This window comes from Phlebotomus papatasi, chromosome 1 (genome assembly GCF_024763615.1).
Source record: "Phlebotomus papatasi isolate M1 chromosome 1, Ppap_2.1, whole genome shotgun sequence".
NCBI classification, from domain to species: domain Eukaryota; kingdom Metazoa; phylum Arthropoda; class Insecta; order Diptera; family Psychodidae; genus Phlebotomus; species Phlebotomus papatasi.
Window position 1 is genome coordinate 84,929,905 of NC_077222.1, and position 16,240 is coordinate 84,946,144.

The 16,240-nt window shown below is 32.8% G+C and overlaps 3 protein-coding genes and 3 non-coding genes across 6 annotated transcripts; 3 read left to right on the forward strand and 3 right to left on the reverse strand.

Moving 5' to 3' along the window:
• Nucleotides 1-1,547: 1,547 nt before the first annotated feature.
• On the reverse strand, nt 1,548-2,382 carry LOC129810487 (gametocyte-specific factor 1 homolog). Its single transcript, XM_055861034.1, has 2 exons — nt 2,191-2,382; nt 1,548-2,127 (listed from the first exon to the last, which is right to left on the reverse strand). The coding sequence occupies exons 1-2, from the start codon at nt 2,380-2,382 to the stop codon at nt 1,837-1,839; spliced, it is 483 nt and encodes a 160-aa protein (XP_055717009.1). The 3' UTR covers nt 1,548-1,836.
• A 187-nt stretch (nt 2,383-2,569) lies between these two features.
• LOC129810489 (protein mago nashi) lies at nt 2,570-3,311 on the forward strand. Its single transcript, XM_055861036.1, has 2 exons — nt 2,570-2,971; nt 3,034-3,311. Exons 1-2 carry the CDS (start codon nt 2,711-2,713, stop codon nt 3,214-3,216), a joined length of 444 nt encoding a protein of 147 aa, XP_055717011.1. The 5' UTR covers nt 2,570-2,710; the 3' UTR covers nt 3,217-3,311.
• A 302-nt stretch (nt 3,312-3,613) lies between these two features.
• Nucleotides 3,614-3,732, reverse strand: LOC129800123 (5S ribosomal RNA). Its single transcript, XR_008751597.1, has one exon. It is a non-coding gene; the product is annotated as a 5S ribosomal RNA (ribosomal RNA).
• A 63-nt stretch (nt 3,733-3,795) lies between these two features.
• On the forward strand, nt 3,796-3,914 carry LOC129800133 (5S ribosomal RNA). Its single transcript, XR_008751605.1, has one exon. It is a non-coding gene; the product is annotated as a 5S ribosomal RNA (ribosomal RNA).
• A 4,774-nt stretch (nt 3,915-8,688) lies between these two features.
• Trnag-gcc (transfer RNA glycine (anticodon GCC)) lies at nt 8,689-8,759 on the reverse strand. The gene has a single exon. It is a non-coding gene; the product is annotated as a tRNA-Gly (tRNA).
• A 473-nt stretch (nt 8,760-9,232) lies between these two features.
• On the forward strand, nt 9,233-16,145 carry LOC129810475 (apolipoprotein D-like). The gene is made up of 3 exons (XM_055861022.1): nt 9,233-10,117; nt 15,232-15,813; nt 15,927-16,145. The coding sequence occupies exons 1-3, from the start codon at nt 9,995-9,997 to the stop codon at nt 16,053-16,055; spliced, it is 834 nt and encodes a 277-aa protein (XP_055716997.1). The 5' UTR covers nt 9,233-9,994; the 3' UTR covers nt 16,056-16,145.
• Nucleotides 16,146-16,240: the final 95 nt, after the last annotated feature.

Consider the following 16,240-nt stretch of genomic DNA (forward strand, 5'->3'; position numbering starts at 1 on the left):
ATGACATTTCCTACTCCTCAAATTTGAACAATATTTTCAAAAACGTAACGGAATTGATGTGAAATGAACTTTCCCTAAATTAAGAAAAATAACTTTAGAGAATATATCAATCTAATTTATTGGGAAATAAATGGAATTTGTTGCGGAAGTTAATATAATACCATAATATTAAGGAAACACCGGAGAAAAATGGTTCTAACTCAGATTCCCATGCAAAACTTTCTTCGCATAACCTAAAATTTTTCATTTTGAATTCAACCGTCGTTCAAATTTGAGGAGTTCAAATTTGGGGAACTCGACTGTACATAAATAATAGTTGTAAAAAATTCATTAGATATTTTACGTGGGAGGGTCAAGAGGCGCTGTAAAAAATACTCGCCCTGGGCGCCAAAATCTCTTGGTACGCCACTGATCAGGGGTGGAATGATAACTCTTCGATACTATCGAATCGATAGTATCAATAAATAAATATATATCTGTTAGATTAAGTGAAAGTCGACATATTACGCATTGTTGAACCATTCATTGTGACATTCTTAAAAGAAGAGACTGTTGATAAACATTTATATTAGTTACAGGAAGTGCAGCTATTGTTTAAATTTTTCAGAACCGACAGTCGATAGCTTCGAAAATAAGTTATCATGTCACCCCAGTATGCCTTGCTTTTTTTAAAAGATTTTTCTTGCATTTTTGTTTAACCCTTTAACTCTTTCGCGTCTTTAGGGTCATATATGACCCGGGGAAAAAAGTTTCTTTTTGGCTATTTACATTAATTGAAATCTAACTGAAGTCTTGAGAAAATGAGCCAAGAATCTTACATCCTTCTATTATGATGTCGTGCACGAACAGATAGATTTCAATTAATGTAAATACCCAAAAAAAAACTTTTTCCCCGAGTCATGACATTACCCTAAAGACGCGAAAGAGTTAAGGACGATTGGAACACCGCCGTCCCAAAAAGATTTTTTTTTCTGACTACCTAAAGTTATTTTTTCCTTATGTTTGTACGTAATTGCAAAGCAGAAGGTTGAATGAATCTAGGATATTTTTTGCCAGTCTCCAGCTATTTGCTATATACTAAATATTTAAGCTTAAAAATGGCGAAAATTTTAAATTTTCATATTGAAAAATGATTTTAATTATTTTTTGTACTTCCAATTTTTTTAAGCAAAACCCTTTTGAGAATAAAAACTACGTTACTCATACTTTGTTTTTTTTTTTATTAAAACAAAAAATATTATTCATTGGTATTGTTAGAAAAATTACTACAAGTTTCGGGCTATTTTTGTCCCTATCGCACGTAGAGGTAAACAATGCACCGAATCAGACTATGTTGCCAAGATGTAAAACGTTTCACAAATTTTGTTTATCGGTTTAATTTTTATTGTTAATTTTCGGTCCGTAAAAAGTGTCTCGTCGTTAAAGGGTTAATTTTACTTTACCGATTTTACCTAACAAGTTTATACGCAGCCTGATCCTGATCCTACCCTATCCTATGCTTCAGATCTGCTTCAAACATGTTTCATGTTTTATACGAAACCAACAAAGTTAATCCAATTTTTATTTTTATTTCATTTTGAAAAAGTAATTCTCTAATAATTTTTTTCTCAAATTAACACTTCCTCTATATTATTTCAACACAGGTTTATCTTTTAGGAGTAAATTATTGGAGTAATTGCAGTATTTCTTGTTCAGGAAAGGAAAGTTTCTATCAAATTTCATGTTTTAGGAGTTTTAGAAAGTCAGAAAAATTAGTAAAAAAAAGATTTTTAGGCATCATCCTGGAATCATTTAAATTTTTTTCAGTGGTGAGTAGATCCAAGATGAACTCTTATCTTATTTGTTGTCGAGATCTAGTGCTTTTGCTCCTCGCAAACGCACTAATTCCTGCTGCCTGAAAGCCCTTCTTTCGTGAGGCTGCATCCCACGGCAATGGCGAATTACATTGCTAGATTCGCAGTATTTTTGCGGATCGTATGCTGGAACAGGTGGCTCCCTGTCCCAATCATCAGTATCATCCTCCATGATCATCTTGACTTCCTTGCGCTGCAGCGCATCCAAGGAGTCTACAATAGGATTGCGGAACTTGTCCACAATCACTCTATCCGGGCAGTTTTCCACGTGGTACTGCAAAGAAAGGGTACAGCTTTGTCCGGAACATGTTTTTGAGAGAAATGAGAAAAATCATACCCGTTGTTCCGGTTCATTCACCCTGTGGGTGGCGTTGAAGGGGCACTGAACCTTTACCGCTGTGAATTTCTTCTCGTATTCCTTACGGCATTTGATCAGGTGAATCTGGAACCTTCTACCATTCTCCAGTTGATGAACCTTGTTGTAAGGACATTCCACTAAGAAGTCGTAGCCTTGAGGTTTAGCTGCCATTTTTCAACCTTTCTTTCAACTCGAAGTAAAACAAACTAAGCTGAACACGTGAAATCTTGAAAATTTGCTTAGATTGCGAAATACGATACCTTTGCTGATAAAGAGGAATTGTTGTTTAAATTGAAGAAAGCCACCGGAAGACAAAGTTTAGTCGTTTTTTAGTACTCAAGAGATACGCAACCAACTTCATTCCATATTGATACGCAGCCACTCATGGAGTGAAAACAGTGAAAACGTCAAAACAACTCCTGAAAATTAATTTTCTCCACCAAATATCCTATTTATTCATCTAATCTCGCCGGAAATCACTCCTCTGTGATTTGGACAAATGGCTACAGAGGATTTCTACTTGCGTTACTACGTAGGGCACAAGGGAAAGTTTGGGCATGAGTTTCTGGAATTTGAGTTCCGTCCGGACGGGAAATTGAGGTACGCCAACAATTCCAACTACAAGAACGACACGATGATCCGGAAGGAGGCCTATGTACATCACTCTGTGATGGAGGAACTCAAGAGAATCATCGTAGATTCGGAAATTATGGCTGAAGACGATGCGGCCTGGCCACCACCGGACCGTGTCGGAAGACAGGTAAGATTTCTTTGAGATTCTTCCAATTTATTCCAATCCAATGGGGTTTTTCTCCATTCCAGGAACTAGAGATTGTAATTGGGGACGAGCATATATCCTTCACGACTTCCAAAACGGGTTCCCTGGTAGATGTAAATCAGTCAAAGGATCCAGAAGGTCTCCGTGGCTTCTACTACCTCGTCCAGGATCTCAAATGCCTGGTGTTCTCTCTTATTGGACTGCACTTCAAGATTAAGCCCATATAGAGTGGAGATTATTGGCCAGTGTGCCGCTTGATACTCTAAAAAGGTAAATTTCGTAATTTTTCGAATAAAAAACTTAAAAATCTTCTCTTATAAAATGTTTGTCTCATTTATTACTTAATTAATTATTCTCAAACTTTATTTGAAATCCTACTGAGGCTTTTCCAAAATAGTTTGAGTATATATTTGAAGAGTTTGTGAAAGAATTAGAACGAAACCTTTACCTTGATTGAGAATTGATCTCATTCATCCAGGTGAGCGACCGTTTACTCGACTAATTTTCATACACAATTATACATTTTTTTTTATATTTCATAAATTAATATTTTGGTTCCAAGAGATTATTGAACTTAACGTTTATTGCTGAATTTAAAAATAATTTTTCATGAATAAAAAAAGATGCCAACGGCACGCGGTGTTCCCAAGCGGTCCCCCATCCAAGTACTAACCGCGCCCGATGCTGCTTGACTTCGGTGATCGGACGAGAACCGGTATATTCAGCATGGTATGGTCGTTGGCGAGAGCTTTGCAATCGTTTCTTCATCCCAATGCGAGGGATGAAGAAACAATTACAAAGTTCTCGCCAACGACCATACCATGCTGAATATACCGGTTCTCGTCCGATCACCGAAGTCAAGCAGCATCGGGCGCGGTTAGTACTTGGATGGGGGACCGCTTGGGAACACCGCGTGCCGTTGGCATCCTTTTTTCCGATTTAATTTAAATTTTTTAAATGATTTATTTGTTTTTATTATTTTTAATTTTTTGCACAATTAATCAACTCAGTTTAATACTTCATCGTTGAAACGGTATCTAGAAGGGCCAAAATGTTTCTGTTATATTCAGAAATAGAGTCCATTGCTGGTTGAACCATTGAAGCTTGACACAGTAATTGTGAACTGTGCCATTAAAGTAAGAACTGAGATTAACAAGTTATGATGAGCTTGAATTAATAATTATTACTGAGTCTCCTAAATTTGAGATAAATTGAGCATAAGGTACTCTATATCCGGATCGTAACATATTCAGCGAGTCAATTTTACGTTTGATGAAAGCTCAAGAATTAATCAGAATCCTGCAAAACTATTCTAGTCTTTGATTAGTTAGTTTGCAATCATCCATAAAAAATATTTTTGTCGATTTTAAATAATCCAAAAAAAATTGTCCTTCCCAGAGTATTTTTTTCGTTTGGGAGCCTAGAATTCCAAAGGATGCAAAAGAGTTAAACAACTAGCAATTAAAATATTTAATACTAATAGAAAAGTAAGGATTAACAATCTGGAATCAAATATGATTCCAAATATGACTCAACTAAAATATGTATATAATATTTTAAAATGTCAATATTAATGTAAACCCTTATAATCCTTTAACTACGAGATACTTTTTAAGGACTGAAAATCAACAATAAAAATTAAACTGAGAAACATAATCAATGATAAGTCTTACATCTAACCTTGGAAAGTCCAACAGAGGCTGATTCAGTGTATTTTGTGCTTCTATGAACGATAGGGACCAAAAATAGCCCAAAAAATTAAGTAATTTTTCTGACAATACTAATGAATAATATTTTTCGCTTTAATGAAAAATATTACGTATGGGTATGAGTATTGTAGTTTTGCCAAAGGGTTTTTTTTTTAATTGGAACTATAAAAATTAAATAAAATTGAGAATTTAAAAATTCGCCATTTTTGAGCATAAATATTTACTACATAGCAAATAGCTAGAGACTTACGAAAAATATTCTAAATTCTTTCAACCTTCTACTTTACAATTATGCACAGACATAGGAAAAAAATAACTTTGGGTAGTCAGGAAAAATTATTTTCTTTATGGAACACCGGTGTCCCAATCGTCTTTAAAAGGTTAACTCTTTCGTCTCTTTTGGGACTCTGAGTACCCAAAGCAGCTTATGAATATTCAGTGAAAAACAATTTTTTTTAATTATTCAGAACTGATAAAAATCCTATTCTTGTGAATAATTACAAAGTATACGGACGTCCAAATGTAAGATATTTTTTGTAGGACCTCAATTAATTCCTGAGCTTAGATATTTTTCATTAAAAAATGATGAAATTGGCTTGCAGCATGCTGCGGTCCGGAAAGAGTTAAAGGAGTTACGTAGGCTAAAAAGACTAAAGATCAGCATATTTTGTATAAAATTCTCTCAAAAATCCAAATTTCATTTTAAAAAATTATACCATTTGAGTACGAGTTTAACTCATAAGTTAAGAGGAAATATGTTTTTTGGATTCCAGATAAACCTGCTTCTTTTATTATTCTTTTCTTCAAAATAATAAAAAAATGTAATTGAAGTTTTTAGGCACATTAAAGTATTTGAATTATATTTTCTGATTTTTTTATTTAAATATTTTAAAGATTCAGTTGTTGGAGTCTGATTTTCGGAAACCTATTTGAAAAGAGCACTTATTATTCGGTGCTGAACTGAGTTAAAGAATATTCTGAAACGAAGGATTTTTGAAAAAACAAAATTAAATTTCAAATTTTGAGAGATACAAATATTACCATTTTCGACGTATTTTTCATCATATTTCGTGAAGATTTGCCTTGTAAAATGAGTTGTGATTAAGGAAACATAAGAACTTTCATTAAAGGAGTAAACTAATTGATTAATGATTAATAAAATGATTAATTAAAATTAAAAGGTTTAAAGCATGATGACTTAAAAGTGAAAGAATCACATTTTTACTCCTTAATAAATTCAAAAGTTTATCCATTGATCCAATTAATTCTTTTGATTGAATCGTGAACAAAATAAAAAATAATGAATAAGAAGCGAATTTGTTCTCTGTCTGAGCACATACATAAAAGCTCCTGATGCACGTTGAGATAATTGTTTTTTTTTCAATCCTTTTTTAGTAACATACAAGGTTTTCTTTCTTTTTTACCTTTGGGCCTCTAACACAAATTTTATTAAAACCGGTGGCAGCCAAAATCCTGAAAGCAAAAATCCCGAAAGGCAAAATCCCAAATGTTCAAAATCTTAAAAAAAATCAAGCGTGAAGATTTGAGTTCCAATCTCAAATCTTTACTTCTGCCGGTACAGCAATCTTCTTCAGAATTCAAGAAATTTGAACAATCCGGATTTATTATTCGTTCATTATACTGATATATAAAATCGTTTTCGTAATTTTCTCGTGGATTTAAAATGAAATGAGGGATGAAAGGGATTTTAGTCTAGAAAAGTTTTTATTAAGTCATCCCTTAGAAATCATCCTTTGTCCACAACTTTTTTATTTTATCTTATCTTCTATTTTATCTTAAAATTTGTAAGTAGGGGGAACTGGGGCAGTAGTAATCTGAGGTAGTTGTAAACACTGTGATTTTTTTCATTAATTTTAAGACTCCAGAGGATAAAACCCATAAGCATTCATAGATACCATGGGGATGTATGTCCACAGATAAATTGGTCAATAAAATCCTAATATACTTTAAAAATAAAAATCATTTTCCTGAAAATGTTGATATTTCGATTATTTTGATCATTTGGATTTCCACCTGGAAATTAAAAATTGTGTAAAATAATCGAAATGTAGCAATACCAGTTCTTTCCTACATCTTTTAGGATTATATTAATGCATTTACTAGAGAAATTGAGATTCTCATTATTTCAAAAGAATTAATAATTGATCAGAAAACAGCATTTGGGGTAGATGTAATCAGGCAATTTCAATTTCACAAAATGAGTAGGTAAAAGAGCGGGAAATTGACCGTCATGCGAAATATCTATAATTCATAGATTACGAAAAAAAATTGGTGGCGCTGTGTTCAATAAAAAGTCACATGATGTCAAAATATGGGGAAAATCCATTGAAAAATGTCTTTGATATGCATGCTTTTAGTTTTTTTGCTATTTTAATTATTCTTTGTAAAAAGTGTCGTGATTTTTTGAAAAATATACAGTCTTTATATATCTCTTAAGTAATTAAAATAATCGAAAGTGGTGCAAAGTTAATTTCAAGGGTGGGAAAAAAGGTGTTTACTTCCTCACCAGAAAGTGGTTACTTCTACCCCAGGTATTTTGTGAAAAGAGAAAAATGCACAGGGACACAAATTTTATTTTTATGGAAAACTCAATTGTTTTCCAGCATCCGCATTACCCTCGACGAATTGCCTATACCCAAGGGTAAAACATGAGCTAAGAAATATTTTCCAAAAAATCACGGTGTCCTTGGAAAATCACCTCAAATTCGCATGTATCGAAAATGATTACATGTGCCCCAGTCTCCCCTAAGTCATAATACTGCGATTTTTTTTTATAAGTTTTCTAGGCTATTAAAAAAGATCATTAATGTATTATTTATACACGTAAATAAATTTTGATCCTTTAAAAAAAATTCAATCCCATTGCATTACCTGGATTGGTTAGAAAGAGTTAGGTAGAATGCTTTAAATAAATGCTTAAGCTGAAGTAAGTCGGGATAAGTGCGTCAAAAATATATTTTAAGATATAAAATAATTGTTTGCAAGATTCTGAATTTAAAAACATTTTTTCGGTTTTTGGGACTTTTTTTTTAAGCCCATAGCATCCCTCTACAATGCAATTCTTAATCCATTCAATTTATTCACGTTTTATGATAAAATTCGAGCAGTTAAAATCTAATTAATACTTCTATTAGTGAGACTTATGGGAAGGAATGGTTGTAATCTATGTATTCAAGTAGAGTACCTTAACAAAAAAAGAAACGATAGAAAAATTATACTTTTTGATATAAATAATGCGATTTTGGTGAGAAAATTGAAATTGAATTGAAATTGAAACGGTTTATGAATGGAAACATAAGTAAATCCTCGCAACGTTTAATGTTTGGTAGAGGTTTTCATTGAACTTTTCTGTTTTATTCTTTGTACATCTAATTGATGAAAAATTTTACGAACAATAATCACGGGAAAATTTTAAATTTTGAACCTTTGTATTGTATGGTAATATAGTTACATAATTAGAATCAAGGTATTAAATTAAGACTTAGTACTTTTCTCTTGAATCAATTTTTTTGAATGATTCGTGGCTGTAAAATATTGACAAGAATTTAGAACTTCAACATAAAGTTTTAATTTAGTAATTTATTCAATCAATTACTATTGATTTTATCTGGATATCCAAATTCTATTAAATTACGTTTAGTTTAATAATCTGTTGAACTTTAATAAAAAAATTATAAGCGGGTTACACTTTCTTTTACTGACTGAGCGAATACTGCTTTACGAAAGATCTGTAGAAGAATATAAGAAGAAAATTTTTCTGGGAGGACGAAATTGTTAAAGTAAATTTGGAATTTTGCTTGGAAAGTGATTCCGCAGATCTTCCTTAAATGGTGGATGATCAGAAAGTGTAGAAGATTAATCAAGGCATTACAAATTCATGATGCCATTAGGGACGAAAGATTAAAAATTAATAATGAATAGTTGAATTAATAAGAAAATTTTATATTAATTCAAAAATAAAAAAAGAATTGCATCGGCCGGGAATCGAACCCGGGCCGCCCGCGTGGCAGGCGAGCATTCTACCACTGAACCACCGATGCTTATGGATCTTGGTCTGTTCCAGGAAATCCCGGCTAAATGCGCGTGATCATTTTGGCGAATTGCGGCGAAAAGATTTCCCGCGCAAATCAAATAGTAACGGCTACCAACTTTCTCTTCATTTTTTTTTGCTCCAAAATGGCAAAAATGTATTCCAAGCAGAAAATGAATTGAAGAAAAGAATATTAAACAAAATTACTCATCAGTAACACGTTGTTTGTCTAGAAATCTATTCTGGGAAAAATACGCACAAAAAATTAGTAAACGAGGTCAAAGATTGAATAATGCTGATGAATTTGCTAAAAAGAAAATTACTCCTCATATTTCGAGAGACACGAAAGGTATAGGCCTGAAAAGAAAATGATTTAAAATAGTATCTCAATGCAATTTTAGTTGAATTTACAGACATTTTGTGACTTGAGCGAAAGCAAAAGTTTTTTGTATAGCAAGTTCAGAGTAAATTGGGAATTAGTGTAAATTGGATTTTGTGCTGGAGAGACGTTCGCTGCGATGATGATGATTCACGCAAGCTTATTGAATTTTGTCGGCTTCCTCTTGTTTAGAAATATTCTCTCAATAAGCATAATTTACTTTGAGAGGAAGTAGACAGGTTTATGAGATAATAGAGTGTAGTAGAGTCTATCCTACTGAAGTATATAGTTGAAGAATGGAATTTTAGGGCAATTTGAGGGGTGATTAAGTGTCTCAATGATGCCCTTATTCATACAGAAATTTTTGTATAATATGCAATTGTTAGCATCTGAAATTCTTCCCTCTTTTCTCTTTGCGTCGTCCATCAGCTCTATCAATGTTTTGGGATTTTTTTCTCCCAGAGATCGTGCTTTGAAGATCTCACTGAATCATGTTAAGAGCGAGGTTATCAGCGATCGAGAACCAATTAGTGATTATGTCTGTATGATGGAGAGTGCAAAAGCTGTGCTGTGTGTTGGAGAAGTGGGGAAATTTCTCGATGACATCATTCTGCACAACACAAGCATTTCTTGGAAGAAAAAGCCATACACAAAGAGTCGAGAGGAATTTTGAGTCTGGACTGTATGGCTGAGTTACTGGTTCCCACTTCCAGCGCTAATCCGATAAATTGGATCAACAACGAGTGTTCAGTTAGTTGGTGAAGTGACTCGAGTGCGAACGGTTTGATTTTGGTTATTTGTTCAAGCTACAAAGTGTTGGAGATTTTGAGGTCAAACATTTGTGTGATTGGATTATCTCGGGAGCAATGGCGAATCTGATGAAAGTTGTTCTTCTCCTCACTTCCTGCCTTGCCATTTGCCATGGACATACTTACCACACAGGACAGTGCCCCAATGTTGAACCCGCACCTGACTTCCAAATGAGCCAGGTGAGTTTATTTATTTGCCATTAAACACGGAAAGGTTTTAACAAGTTAACGCTACATGCTATGGTGCTAAGTTATAAAATAAATTGAATTTACTCTACGATTCGCAATATTAACTTTAAATTCTTCAACCAAACTAACAAAATGCAAAGCACTGCGAATGTTAACAGCAGTGATTCAACTGCAATTAAGGCAAATGCATCATCATAATCGCAATTTTGACCTTTTTAATATTCAAAAATGAATAAGAGTCCATAAGTCAAACAATCTTTCTCCTATTTGTATAATAATTTAAAATTATGATTTCTTGACATTTTAGGTGACATTTTTCAAATAAAAGATATTTTATTTATTATTGAATGATACGAAAAATAGTTTCTTTCTCATAGAATCATTTACATTTCCGGTGAAAAATTTACACATGTAAATTTATTACGTCAAACACGTCAATCACGAACTTGTTTGTTTGATATCAAATTGAATTTAGTTGACTTTAATCTCTGATTTTTATAGTTTTGCTACAAAGAATGTTATATAGACATAAGACGTATGAGTAAGAGAAATTAAATGACACTTAAATTAACCATCTGCGTGTTTTAATTGTGGTTACTACAAGAATTTACATGTGAAATATTTCGAAAGATCAAAGACATGTTCTCTTAAGAAGACAGATATTTTCAAATAGATAAGTTTAGATTAGAAAAAATAAGAGAAATAAATAAATTCAGATTATTTAGAAAAATTATTTTAACTGTGGCTCACAGGTGCCCCACTCGTTCTAAAAATGTTAAATGAAAATAATAAATAAATTTATCTGTTAAAATAGTAAATATTTTTTTATAGGATCGAAGGAACAGATATTGGCACTTTAAGAAAACATATCTTGAGCTATTCGTACCCTATTTTATACCATTTGGAATATAAAATTTGAACACCTATCATTATAAGAAAATGAAGATTAATGAAAAACGTCATATTTGCTAATTGCCAATTGGGGTTAACTGTCGAACAGGTGTTCCTTCGCCCCTACACATCCTAATATCTAACCCAACGTTACTAACTTTTTATCCCTTTACGGATGATGAAGATTTCTCTCTCAAACGTATCGTAAACGAAAAATTCGATGAGAGATGCACAAAAATGGCAGTCCGCAAAAATCCGCGAAAAATTCCGCGGTTCGCGGAAATCTACGGAAAATTCCGCGGTTCGCGAAAATCCACGGAACCGTAAAATGTTTAAAAATTCAATTTTGTCTAAAATTGAAATATCTCGACAAAAGTTACCGTTATAGAAATCTTACTTTTTTTTCATTCATCTACTCAAAGATATCTACGAAAATATATAAAAATCTCCGAAGAAGCATAATATCCAAATAATAAAATATCCATAATCCAAATAGTATAATATTCAAATATTTTTCCTGTGAATTTGAGACCGATCAGAGCAAATTGACTAAATTGCTGTTTACAATAGGTGTGATTATGTAAGAATCAGACCTAAAACAATTATTAGGACTTATAGAAAGTATATTAGGGATTGGATCGGATTACAATAGGTGTGGTAATTATGAGAGAATCACACCTAATTGACTGTTATAATACAATGCAGTGAAAAAAATGATTTTTCAAATGTCACAAAAATAGCAGAAATAGCATAAAATTGATTTTAATACACGTAATACCTCCTGCAAACGGTTAAAGCAAGTAAATGAGAGTTTCATCAAAACACTTGATATGCATTTTTTGTCTCCGGTGTAGCTGTAACGGTAAAAATAAGGCCTACATAGGTGGCTATTTTTTTTACGTAGCTGAGCTAATTGGAGCACCTTCGTAAAAATCGCCACTACATTTTAGTTTTTCTCTAGAGTAGAATTTAAGTATTTCCAGGGATTTTGTGAGGTGGAATGTCGAAACTCTTTTAAACTCTTTCTGCGCCTATCTATATCGAAATTCAGATTTTACATTTCCGGTTCATTACCGGTCGGTTTAGATTTTTGAGACCATTTTAGAATGCATTGAATTTTCAATTGTGGGGGCAATGCGGATTAATACTTTATTTAAATGGGGAATGGACCGGCTTGCGAACGATTAACTGGGGTGGGCCCCAGACTGTACGCGAGGAGCTATCCCTAAACACGTCTGCACTGCACGACGGTCCGCCAAGAAGAGAGAGAGTTTTCCCTTTCTCTACTTGCATGCCTATTCGTTACTATAATAGTCCTACAAGATACTCGCTTGACAGTCTTCTTCACCACCCTCAGAGGTTCTGGTCCTGGGAAGGAGACTATTGTCTCGAAATAGAGGGAATTTTGCCAAAGCAGAGCCTTTGTTGCTTATGGCGGGTTTTATTGCTTCTACACAATGAAATATAAGTTTGTTCGAATTGGATTCTTGAGTATCTGCTAGCTATTCTAGTCTGGGGTAATTGATTGTATAGATTGTGGAAGTGATAGCCATCTGCGTATTTTAACAATCAAGTGATTCTGAAGATTAAGAATTTGATAAAAGAAGTCTAACAAAATGCATTTATTCTGAAATTCAAATGTTCAATTATTCCGTCGATGTCACATTTGTTATTTTTTCCATTCTTCTTCTATCATACTGTACAATATTTCGGTATTGTATTATAATTAAATATTTATCTTGATTCAGACAATACTAACCCACCCCCTGCTTACGGCTATCGCCGTCTTAGTGTTGTTGATTAACCTCCAGAGCAAAATGATTGAAAACTTCTTAACAGGTTGAATAAGCCATTAAAATCAACATTGTTACAATGATTCATACAAACATATTTAGAACATTAACTTTTTGAGGATAACTTTGTTATCCATCAGTAACAAAATAAATTTTTACTCTTAAAATTAAATTAATTTAAATTAATTAAGCGTTGACATTTTCAGACGATTTCTTATTAATTGTAACTAATTTAATATGAATTAACTTATATTACTATGACCTTTTAATGATGTAAAGTAAACTCTTAAACTTTGATTTATTCAGGGAGGAAAAGCCGGACATGGTTCATATTGCTATAAAAGAGACTTAAATAGCGTAAATGTGGTTTCTCATTAAATTAGCATGTTAATGAGCATGAATTAATGAGAAACGACATTAATCATATAAATTTGCTTTATCCAATTTTGATGAACTTAGTCCATCACAGTTTATGAAAAACTTACATCTTTAATTTGATGATTAATTATTTCGAAAAATTAATATTATCTGAATTGAATACATAGCGACAAGTAATATGAATTGTAATAAAATTTTAATGGACGCAATTAATATTTTATAACGATTCATTGTTAAAATTAATGATAAATGCATAAAATTTAATGCGAAATCATATTAATTTTATTAAAATTAATTTAAATCAAGTTTTGCGGGACGACTCCCGACTTTTATCAATACATAAATTATGCTCTAAAAATTTAAGTGATTGAAATGCAAATATTGCACATTTTATTGCATTTTAACGACGTTTTAATGTGAATTGTCTTAAAATATTAATGTGCAAATATGCTAGCAGCGTTTTATTACTTTGCGATATTTTCAGTACAATAAACTAATAAAAAAGTAGTATTATTTATATTTTTTGTAAATAATATATACGTGCAAATTTATACTCTAAATATACAACATTTAAATATTAGGGAAGGCTATCAGGCTTCGCACACACTGTGGCTTTGAACGCTTCAAACAGTTCATGGTTTTCCCATATTCTTTTTAATCTTTAAGGAATCTGTAGGGGAATTCTGTAATGATATGACAATGTCATATGACATATTTTCGTGATAAATTCGGGGAAAGAACATTAAAGGCAAATGAGCATCGAATGGTCATTAAAAGGAACTCTATGAAGCTCTTTGTAACTTATGAATCTGTTTATCAACTATTTTTCTGAATTTTGAATATAAAAATTTTTAATTTTGTCATATGACATTTGTCACACTGTTACAGAATTCCCCTCTACTGATGTAATAACTACTCTTACACATTTCTTCGAAATATAACGTCACATTCATTAAAGGAATACAGAAAAAGCATGAACTGTTCGAAACCTTGGAGTGTGCGAAGCCTGAAAGCTTTCCTCTATACATCAATTCTTTTCAATGTTCTTCCAAGCGTACAATCACCAAATATGAAAAAGATAATTTTTTTTTAAAAATAAATTTGCATTTCAAAAAATATTTAGGGGGAAATACCCTCCCTTCGAATAATGTGAATTTTCTTTTATTTTTCCTAAGAGACTTATACATTTCCACTAAATATTAGTTAGCTTATTATGAATTATTTATGTGATAATTTTGTGTGAATCTCTTAGGAAAAATAAGAGAAACTCACCTTATTCGAAAGCATGAACGTTCGAAGGCAGAGTACTTTCCCCTACTCAATTTCCTTTGAATAAATTGTTTTTTAAATAAATTCATTTAAAATAAAAAAAAATGAAGCTGACGTAAATAATCAAGGTTTCAAGTATTTCAATCCAACTGAGAAAAGATGGTTGATAAAATTGTAGGAATTTCCTAAATTTCAAAACTTAATTAGCGTAAGTGAGTCAAATTTCGGCAAAATGCATGCAAGCGTCAAAGTCTCAAGTTTGAAATGTAATATTTTAAATTCAAATTGATTTTTTTTAATTTTTTCTTCCTAAAGAGTGTTGCTTGGAACCTTGTAAAGAGTTTACCGTCTTTATTTACTCTAAAATCATTCTTAATACATTTTAAAATGATTAAAAATATAGACATAGCTTTGGTGCCCTATTTCGGCCACCTTTATTCTCATAGTTTCTTGCCCTTCGGGAATTCTTTCAATATCTTTTTCACGTCATCTCGTTTGTCGAAGCTACATTTTTTTTGTTATTCTTTTGCATTGTGTAATCTCTAGAGTACGTAAAATCTAAAAGTTCATGGAAATTCGAGGAACAGAAAGGGTGGCCGAAATTGCAAGCTGGCCGGAATTTGGCACACTTACCCTAATTTGTATTTATTTAACTGTTGAATGTTGAAAATTCATATCAGTTTTTTGTATCAGATTCTCAAATATGTTGTAAGATTACTGAAAAGATTGAAAAGATAAAGGAGTTTAAGTCCTTATTTTTCTTTCTACCTTCAGTTCTTGGGCGTTTGGTATGTAATCCAGAAGACTTCAACCGCATCCACTTGCGTCGTGTACAATATTACTCGTGGTGAGGAGCCCGGAGAGTATCAGATTGAGCAGACATCTCAGCACTTTGCTCTTGGACTGACTCCTCTCAAACACGAATACAGCTATACTGGTATCCTATCTGTTCCTGACGCAGACACTCCGGCAAAGATGAAAGTGAGATTCCCACTGAGTGTGGCTGGATCTTCCAAATTTCTTGTCTTCATGACGGATTACCATCAATATGCTGGAATCTTCTCCTGTCAGAAAGTTGCCTTTGCTCACAGACGCAGTGCCACGATTCTTTCGCGCACTAAGACTCTCGATAAGATCTATCTGGACAAGATCAGGGCACGACTTTCAAACTACAATGTTGATCCTTATGACTTGAGCATTGTCAGTCAGAATGACTGTCCCAAAAATGGCAGTGAGGGCTTCAATATCCATATTGATCCGAATACCTTCTCAGCTGCTAACATTGCCAGCGTGGTGAGAAGTGCTGGAGACAAGATCGCTTCCGGAGTGGAAACTGCTATCAATGCAGGCAAAAAGGTTGGCACGGTGCTTTTCTAACGTAATTAGTCATGGGTTTTTTTATATCATTTTTATATTTTTCGCAATTTTTCTTCAATAATTCAATAATTTTCTGTTTATTTGCAATCCAGGCATACAATAAACTCACTACTTCCAAGGAGGATTCGGATAAAACATCTACAGAATCCACTGAGACGATGAACTACAGAACTAGCGGAAGAATGCAGCATGATCCCAATGCAGAATGGATTGCATTTTAAAGATTCTCTAGAAATCTTCCTACAAGTTTAAGTTAAGAGGAAACTCAATTCCATTGTAACAACTGATTCTCAATTAAATTTTTTACACAATTTTGTGCTATTTTATTTGTTCAAAAACCCTCGAAAAAAGAGTTCTAGCAATATTGCTAATTCAATTTCCTCAATCGATAGCGATCACGGGGAAT